The 9,905-nt window shown below is 39.2% G+C and overlaps 1 protein-coding gene across 2 annotated transcripts; it reads right to left on the reverse strand.

Annotated features, from left to right (window-relative positions):
* Positions 1–2,267: 2,267 nt before the first annotated feature.
* Positions 2,268–9,683, reverse strand: entpd4 (ectonucleoside triphosphate diphosphohydrolase 4). Of its 2 annotated transcripts, none has more exons than XM_008300789.1 (13): positions 9,544–9,683; positions 9,006–9,121; positions 8,706–8,903; positions 8,409–8,614; positions 7,154–7,304; positions 6,942–7,045; positions 6,633–6,692; positions 6,321–6,451; positions 5,546–5,712; positions 5,120–5,444; positions 4,845–4,930; positions 4,569–4,730; positions 2,268–3,815 (listed from the first exon to the last, which is right to left on the reverse strand). In XM_008300789.1, exons 2-13 carry the CDS (start codon positions 9,011–9,013, stop codon positions 3,581–3,583), a joined length of 1,833 nt encoding a protein of 610 aa, XP_008299011.1. In that variant the 5' UTR covers positions 9,014–9,121; positions 9,544–9,683; the 3' UTR covers positions 2,268–3,580. The 2 variants fall into 2 exon arrangements, with proteins under 2 accessions (XP_008299011.1, XP_008299010.1); XM_008300788.1 differs by having other exon boundaries at positions 6,297–6,451.
* Positions 9,684–9,905: the final 222 nt, after the last annotated feature.

Genomic DNA, 9,905 nt, shown 5'->3' on the forward strand with positions numbered 1-9,905 from the left:
CTTGTTTTTCACAACAGTGTCATCTACTAATACGATGTATATGTAAGTAGAATTCCCTTAAAGACTAACAAAGTTTTAGCATTTCTTATCTTATATTTAGACAAAGACCACATTTTTGGCCAAAATGGAAAAGTGTGAGTAATGCATGTAAACCAAATTTGAGTCGTTTAACAATAAAAACTGTTCTGACGTCTGCAGTTGAACAGCAAAATTACTGTTAGGTTGCCAAAGTGTGAAAAGCAAACCATGCTAGTCTTCATGGACTATAATAAAGCTTTATAATTTAAAATCAATACGTTTTTTTTTTTAGATAAAGTACTATTTGGTAGGAATAAAACTGTAAGTACTTGGACAAAAGTTGTATTTTGGCTTGAATAAATCTTTAAACCATAATTTGTTAGTTTTGGTACTCTTTGTGTGGAATAGGCCTTTAAAACTATGAGTGATATTTTGGGTGGAACCATAGGTCAAGCACCTTTCACTTTAGCAATTATCCAATTTACTGATTGGTAAAAAAAAAATGTCTTCAGCAACTGAGGCTGAAAGATCTCCATGGTAAACAAAGAAGAAACTCTTTAAACTTAAAAAAAAATGAAAAAGGACAGCAGATCAGTCTGTAAACCAAATCTAGCTCTTGTCCATGTTGTTGGATTATTTAATATTTCTGCTTTATATTTTAGTAACTGATCATATACGTTGGAGTAAATTAGCGCTTTGAGACCTTTTTAAAGATGAAATGAGCTCACATTTAACCCCCTCACCTGCAGCCCTGATATATGTGAGCATACTGATCTGCACACTTCACCCCTATTTCCTATCATGTGAACAGTCATATGAAATAGCCTAGAGTGAAGACACAAGCCTCTTTGCAAACAATACACCACATCCATGCTTCAGTTGCAGCTCATGGATTAAAAGTATGACATTGTTGTCACACTTCCATAGTTTCCATACAGCTAAATTACTTCAATGAGCCTTTGAGACTAATTACCCTAATGAGGCTAAATTATTGTGTATACATTTTTCTGATTACATCTTTTATTTTTAATTATTTACAGTATGGTTTTTTTTGTTTGTGTGTTTGGTTTTTTTTGGCTGTGTCTTCCTGTCTCTTGTTGCAAGCCCGAAGCTTAAATTTCACATTCAACTGGATCCCATTTTGTGTTCAGGATGTCACCTGATTCAGCTGAGTACACCTAAGATTCACAGGTTCTCTGTCAATCCACTCACCTTTCGACACCACAGACACAGATCTGAGCATTTGTTTCTTCCACTATTTGTTTCTTCCTGTTTTGGTCGGAGTATTTGATTCATTAATTATTTTATTCTATTGAAGCAAAGCACACAGCATTACTTATATCTACAGGAATGTGTTTGGTTCGATCTATTATACTATCCGTTGCTACTGTACTGTCAGGTTGGCTGAAACATAAGCTCTACACACGGAGCTCACTGCAGTGCCACTGTGGGTGTGTTAGCCAAGCATGGTGACATATCAATGACTCAGCATTATAGCAGCCTGACATCTTAAAGAGCCACTTGTTCAGGCATTGTTGTTCCAGCTGATATTCACATGCTCAGTAGGGGGACCGCAGCTGTAAGACTGAACTGTGTAAACCGTGCACTGTCTGTGACCACCACTTTATTATACGTTATATGACACAATGCATGGGATGGGATTGTTAAACCTTCCTCTTCTGTATAAAATTTGTGTCACACACAAGTCCTAGAGTTAACTGTTTCTTGCAGCCAAGAAAGCTCTGGATTAGTTTGAGGTGTTTCACTTTTGACTTGGTCTGTGGTGTCAGTTACACGTCTCCTTATCTGATGACACATTCCCTTTTAATGCCAGAACTACTTACTACAATGATTTCCATGGTGAAGGCTCGAAACCAGAGAGCTGACAAAGCCACAGGAAAAAACAGAAAAAGTATCAGCAGCTGAAGTTCAACTGTGCACAGATTGTTATTGCGGGGAATCACGTCAGTTTCTGTCAAAAGGCTTAGCTGTAAAAGTGAGTTACACACAGGCAATATTCAGTCTGAAGGTTTTAAACAGAAAAGGCAAATATCGGATATGTTACATTTTGAAATATAGAGACTGTGGGCATGAACACATATTCCAAGTGTCAGTCAGCAAGTGCAACAATGAATTGTTCTGTTTTACTGTTGAAGTCGTAATGAAAGAAGGGTACAAATACCACCTAGTGGAGACTGCAGTCTGTGTGTACATCCAGTGTTATCACGTCCCTCTCCCCACACATCACATGGCCGTCTTTGAATTTTATTTTGAATAGAGTAATGCAGTGGTCACTTTACATACTGTCATGAATACACAAATTGAAATTTCTCTTAGAAGTTATGGGAAACACACTCAAAACATTCACTCATCATTCCATGTTTTCCCCACAGCTGATAACCCTCAGATAACGTGCGGCTATATTATTGCATTAAAAGGTCAGCATTCGCTTTAAACCGACAAATCATAGCCTTCAAATTCACGTAGTTGAAATATAGACTCTACATATTCATTCTGATCTGCTTGTGAAATAAACAGATACTTTTTACAATAAAACCTTTATTACTGAATTGCAATGTCACAACATTTATTTCACATTCATCTGTGAAAACATTTCATTAGACCATCTTCATATAAATAATAGGGCATGTGCTCTCATTGACCCCCCCGCCCCCTCACAGCAGTGATATGACAGCTTCTGAAAATGAAGCCCAACATAAATATACGTACCGGTATCCAACATAACAGTCAGACAACCCAACTCGAGAATTTCAGCAGGGCCTTAAAGAGAGATTGATAATGTAGAAAAATGGGCAGATGAATTTTGAAGACCCTCCCAACAGTGACAAGACATGTATTGCACTAGTATAGCTGTTAAAGGCTACTTGTCTCACAATATAAATATGAGATGGAAAGACGTACATACACACATAAAAAAAAAAAACAGACCATTCCAGCTGGGACGTGCATCTCAACTGCATTGAAAAAGTGCTCCTTCTACTAATTATAAATCATATTGCATTTGAGGTTTCTGTAGAGTGCTTATTCCATCCAACAACTATGATAACAAAAAAAGGTGTGTTCATGCACATATAAAAAGGCATAAAGAAAGGCAAATACTCACACATAAAAAAAATAATAAAATGCCACCATGGTATGTTTTTCTTAAGCTTTGTCAAATTCAGCATGTAGACCAAATAAATATTAGGGTATGGATTACCGAGAGAGAAATGTACCGTTGTGTTTGTCTTTTATAGAAAGAAAATGGAGGACGCTTGGAGGCAGCTGCCATTTGAATTTGACAAAGTGTGGCGGCAACAATATGAGTTCTAAAAAAAGATGAAACAAAATAACTTAAACACAAATATTGCTTCAGGAAACCTGAAGACTCCTGTAAGATTTGTGTCATTTGCACAGATCTCAGTACCATCTCAACACATATTTTGTGGGGGAGCAGCCTTTAAATATTCAGAGAACAAGCAGATGGCCTAAGACAGAAAAGGAGAGAATGTTGGTTTTTGGAAAGTGAGATACGCTGTTCAAACTTTACGCTCTCCAAAGTTTAGAGGTTGATTGGGAGCGCTGGCGAGCCAAGGCCCTCTTCCAACCATGGTACAGAGGAGGGGGTGCTGCGCTGAGCTGCACGCCGATGAATACGTCGGAGTCGCAGTAAGTACAGCATAATAGACAAAAACACAATGAAGAAACAGGCCAGGAATAAGTAGTGGTTGTTGACAAAGGAGAAGCTGTGCCTCCAGTGAGAATGCACTCCTTTCAGACTTTCCTGCTGGATGTCCCTGGTAACAAAACAAAAACAATCCACATAATATCAGACCAGCTTTACACAAAAAGATAATACGTACAGAAGAATGCAGCTCAGAGCTGGTTCATCATATCTTGAGACCGAAGGACATTTGATTAGATAAATGATCTAACTAGAATCTGAATTCATTTCTTGTAGGGACCTTGGTTTAAATTTCTGAGTTGTTATCTGAGCAGCATGTCATTAGGCTCAAACCTGCCAAACTGTTATCATATTCCAGGTTGGCTGGATTAGGGCAATCGCTTTTTTGGTTTTAAAGAAATGTAAAGTTATTCTTGTAAGAGTCATTCATTTGGAAATCACAAAGATTTTGAGCTTGATGAATACAGATTTAGCTAAACAATTACTTTCATTTTTGGTCATTCAGTTTCATTGCATGTATCTGCTACTTGTTATTGACTACAGCCAAAGTGTAATTGTTATTTTCACAGGGTAAGTTGAGACCAGTGACATTCCTCAGCTTTGATTGACTTCCTGATGCTCTGAGTATAACCATTAAGACTACACCCATCACCAGCCAAAGCTAAGTACCAATCATTGTTCTCTCTCTCATGTGCCAAGTGAATGTGCGGTTACTAAAGACTGTAGATTAACCAATCATTCTTCCACTTGCATTACCTCTAACGAGATGAGATTTCAGAAGATTATCATCACTGGCTACACTACTCAAGCCTTGATTAGTAAATGGACTAAGAACGGGACACATGTGAGACTAAATCCATCTTACCTCAAAGGTAGAAACCGTGTTCTAAAAAGTATAGCTCCAAGAGTCCATTGGACCTCCTTATCATAGACCAAAAGGGCAGTTTTCAGGTTTTTATAATTGGTTGGGAAAGAGAAGCCTGAGTGCAAAACTTCATACATCCATGCTGATTTAAAACACTGGTACCTGCAGACATATAAACAGAGCCACTGGTAAACATACTTTTAGTAGACCTTTTTGGAATGTAACTGAATTGTTAGTTGATCTTTAGATACAATTTGATAATTATTTAGAACTTACTTCAGTCTATGTAGATCTGCATGAGAGGCATACAAGCCGGAGTCAAAACGTTCCCTCAGAGTCTTCCACTGGGTGGCACAGTAACCCTGTAAGTTTTTAACAACAACATCAGGAAAGTTTCCTGTGATAAGACATTAATAAACATTCTATTAACCTTTCTGTTGCTTCCAATAGTCATCCTATTAAACCTAAAATAATAATAACATAAGAACTTATTGAGGATACGCCTGGGATGCTTCATTAGAGTAAGCGTAATCAGTCTATGTAGCATTTACCTTGGCAGCCTGGGCATATTTTGAGGCATTATAATCTCCCCCCATACGCAGCACGTCCTCCGTGCAGTAGTAGAACTCAGAGAAGCCGTAGAACTGACTATTGATGTAGTCAATCGTTGGCTGGTAGATACCGCTCAGGGAGGTTTGGGTCTCATTGGTGCGGTTCAGGTACGGCTGAAGAATTTGTCTACACTGGTCAAAGTCTCCCGTGCCTCGCAGATAGAGCTTCTGTGTAGACTGACCAATCTCATCCTGCAGGTCAGTGGGTAGACAAGGATCCATGAGGGGAGACTCTGCAGTCTCACCAGCATGCTGACCCAAGAGCCTAAATAAATCAGGAATACAGCATAAATGCCGTGCAGTGACTGCTCAGGAACGTACAAAAAAGAGAGGTTTGATCAAGCAATCACACTGATCTGATCTTACTTGTTTCGAGTGGCAGTATTTCTGATGAGGCTCTCCTCGTATCTTTGGCGTGCTGCATTTCCTCCAAAACCCAGGAAGGTGGACACGTAAACACGATAAACGTGCTCTGTGCGATGAGCGTCACACCCTAAGTTGAACTCTGCCAGTAAGTTCTTGGCAACTTCCTCCTACAGGACCAACAGATATCAGCCTTACAAAGGAAGACATTCTCATAATATACTATTGCAGATCTATAACATTTAGGCACAAGTACATACACATGAATTATTACAGCATCTATGTTTAGGATCATACAACAAAAAGCTAAATACTGTTAAGTCTAGTATAATGTATCTCAAAGAAGCAGGAATTATCTAACAGGACGGCAGTTAAAATTTGACTGAACATCATGGGGTGTAAAGGAAAAGAATTAGACCAAAAAGGACAAACAGCGTATGCCGAGTCTGCTAGTGTACATAAATCACTACAACACAAACACAAATTCTAGACACGGACAACTTCCATTGCATTTGATGGTCTCTACATAAATGACTTAATGTTCTTGATCCTAAATCCTGCTATAGAATCATGCAGCAGGCTTACAGTATGCCTTCAATAGTGATGAATGGAGAGCAGATCATCTCCACGGGACAAAAATGGTTCATAGAGGTTTAACCAGGGAATGACAGAGGTTGGAAGGAGGGAGAAGAACAAAGGGTGAGTGACAAAAACCAAAGACAGCACGAAAACAGAATTGGTTGTGGATAATAACCTGCTGTGGAGAAGCAAAGCTTACAGTTTTGGGCACTTCGTATGCAATCTGAGTGGAGACACCGCCCATGTCCAGGACACCAGCAGTCCTTTTCCTCATCAGTGCCTCCTGCTGATCGTTGCCTGGAACATGTACCTCCACTACAGCTTCCCCATCTTGTGTGATACACAGCAAAGAAAGGCATCAGAGGTACATCATGTCATTACTGTGTTACTTGCATTCTCTCTAAGTTTCCTTGCATCAACTAACATTCGATACTTCAGCTGCTTATTGGCAAAACAACATAAACCTTTTTCAAAAGAACATTATTAAATAATTACCTGATTGGGACCTTACCATTGTGCACATGGTTAAACCTTCCAAGGACAAAGTTTATTCCAATCCATGCATAGACACCTAAAACCAACACAAGTTTCAGAGTTATTACATCAACTTTCAGCAGCATCTACAAAGCTGCACTGGATGTAAATTTTAAAAAAGCAGGTCTACAATACAGATAGAATCCTACATCCAACTAATTTAGGTACTTTAGTGCCCATGAAGTGATGAGTGAATATCAAAATGATTTCTTGAATCTTGAATATCAAAAAGACAGCAACTGATTTTACTACAAAACACTCATTGCTCATTTTTCCATGTATTCACCTTCTTGTTTTCCAGAAATCACTTCTACATGGGAATCGGAGAAGAGGAAGTTGAAGTGGACTGGGATATCTGTGCGCAGATCCTCAAGAAGTGCCTCCTGCTGACTGAGATTAAAAAACACAAAAATGTCACATGTTTTTATTTTTAAGTTTAATATTTCTGGCAGCCATTTTTATATATTATGATAATATTCTTATTAGGCCCAACTTTACCTTTCAGGAAGGATTCTCATGCCAGCTGTGCACAGGATATACAAGGGTGTTTCTTGGTGTTTATTTTTGGGAATGTGTTGGGCTGCAAAGCTGAGCAGTGGGTAGATATAATCACTGGCTTTCTCAGGTGTTTTTGCCAATTCAGAGATACCTGTAAGGAAAACACATGACCAAAAATATTTCTTTACAGTAAGTATACAGTATAACAGGGTAGCTTTAAATGTTATAATGTCAGATGATATCTAGTAATTTCAACAGTACAAATCATTGTATCCTCTCCCTTAACCCCCTGAACCCCAAAACCAGCCAGCGGGTTTAAAAGGCATGTTGTTTTAACAAAACTACTCTACTTCTCAAAGAAACTGTAAAAACAGAGAGAATCATTCGGTTTTGAACTTTTCGCCAGTCTTTGAACTACTCATCTGTGATGGGCTGTTTGGAAAAACAAACCAAACCTAAGCTGAACACTGTGATACTCTATCAAAATTATTTTATTCTATACACATTTGGAAAAATGTTGTACGATGTTAATTCCAGATTTCTAGAATTTCTTTCTCATTTTTGAGTGAATTACGGCATTAAAACGTCATTATAATGCACAAAAGACATTTGTGAGCTCTCTTGACTTCCAGCCACACTTGTGCTGTTTCCACAGAGTAGTAAATAATAATAATAATAATAATAATAATAATAATAATAATAATAATAATACTTTATTAATCCCTTACAGAGAAAATATGTAGTCACGCCTCACCAGTAAAATCTGTAGTACATAACATTCTGGCTGCACCTCAGTATCTTTCTGCTGCAAGGCAAAAATACTCTGGCTCATTTACATTTCCTTAAACCAATCACATTCATCTTTGGAGGGCGAGGCAATGGATGTGGCTACTGTGTTCCATCAAAATGGTGACAAGTGGAATTGCTTTGGTGGAACATTTTTACACGGGGCCACTAAACTGGATAATCCACTGATGCAAATTCCTCTGAAAAACTTGAAATTTGTATTGTAGTAGGTTGCTGCTAAAGGGTTGTTGTTGTTGCTGTTATTTTTCAGCAGGTGAAGGGAATTTTGAAAACGATGACACACATAGAGGAGAAAGCAATCTGACATGAGTGGCAAATGGCAGACTTACACTCTCAGCCTACATCCAGTGAGTCAAATTCACAAAAATGTGACACTGACCAACCGTCTGGGGTTCAGAGGATTCAATAATGTTATAAATGATGAGAAGCCATGCACTGAGCATTGTACCTGGCTTGATCTTCATGACCACAGGCTTGCGGTGTTGATCTCGCATTTGTCGGATGTCCAGCAGTTCATGTGGATTACCATTGTGTCGGGGCCAGCAGTACACAAACACCCTGGAGCCACTGCTACCACAGTCCACTACCAGGCCATAGTTCAGGTTGGGGTTGCTTGTATCAGTTGCATCCACATCAGTAACCCTCGCTAAGTGCCTTTTAAAATAACAAAGAATTATTAATAGCGCTGTAATAACAGTGCCTGTGCTCACTGGGACATCTGAACTTGGACAGTAGTTTGCAGTACCTATGGAAGTGATTTTCCTTCCTGATCCAGCTGGCGTGCCCTTTTCCAGCAACAATCAGCAGGTAGAGCAGCCCCATGAGGCAGAACACCAGACCGATGAAGAGCAGCTGCCTGAGGGATGGGACGAGAAGCCGGGGAAGAACCTGGGACGACAGGCTGAAATGCCACGAGGCTGGGAAAAGGCACGAAAAGCTGATCCTGTCAGAAATTTAAAAGGAGAGTGTCAGCAAAGCCTGTCTAACATGTCACAAACGACAGGCATGTGAATAAACGACATTCCCACAGTGACATATAACCAACCTTCCCATGGTGCAGATTGTCCTCAACTTGTTCCTTTACTTTTTACTATAATTCAAGTGAGCTGAAGGAAGCTTATTCCACGGCTCCATCCTGGTTTTCTCACTTATCTTCATGACCTTTTGAAGGAAAAATATCGTTAATTCAGATGATGTTCTGTTAGCATTTGAGTCTTCTGAGCTCTTGTATTTATAAAAAAAAAAAAAAAAAAAAAAAAGGCCTGACGTTACACACAGGGCTCTGACCAGTGAATACAACATGTTCTCTTTCTGGTGGGATGCACATACGAATGAACAACGTATTTTAACTGTGCACACAAATTAGCCACATTGGTAAAAACGGTGAAGAAGCACTGATGTTCCAAATATAGCAGGTAGCGGACAGCGTTACCTCACGTTTTCTGATGTCTATCAGAATAACTGTCGTGTCAGTTTGGCTGTAATAGAGAGCTAAACACCCGAATTTAACATATTTTTACGATTCGTCGGTGTCAACACAGAAATATTATATGCTCATACCCCTTAACTGGTTTAGTACTTACGAATAAAAAAGTGAAAATCTCGCCTCTAGTGGAGTAGTTGACATTTGTGAGCAGCCAGATGCTAACCGCTGGCTAACTAACGCTACTCGAGTGCAGGGCTCCGGTAAGTGACGTGTAGTAGAGTCCAAGGTGTGTTTGATTTTCACCTTCGTGTCGTCCGGACAGCAGCCAACAGCAGGCAAACCCAACCCGCCCAACATCCCTCTTCTTCTTTTATAGTTAATGCAAGGTCGCAATCAGGTTTATGGCGCATTACCGCCACCTACTTCCTGATTCAGGGAAAGCGAATATGAGGCAAATATTTAAAATGCAAAAAAGAAAAGAAAAGAAAAAAAAAGAATTAGGATTGTTTCCATTTCCTG

Source organism: Stegastes partitus, unplaced genomic scaffold (assembly GCF_000690725.1).
Source record: "Stegastes partitus isolate 25-593 unplaced genomic scaffold, Stegastes_partitus-1.0.2 Scaffold1590, whole genome shotgun sequence".
Classification (NCBI taxonomy): Eukaryota; Metazoa; Chordata; class Actinopteri; family Pomacentridae; genus Stegastes; species Stegastes partitus.

Excerpts from the sequence above, each read along its gene's own strand:
- entpd4 (XM_008300788.1), bottom strand. Across the intron at positions 8,615-8,705 it reads AAGGAAAATCACTTCCATAG|GCACTTAGCGAGGGTTACTG; the intron begins GTACTGCAAACT and ends TTATTTTAAAAG. Across the intron at positions 5,445-5,545 it reads AATACTGCCACTCGAAACAA|GCTCTTGGGTCAGCATGCTG; the intron begins GTAAGATCAGAT and ends TGATTTATTTAG.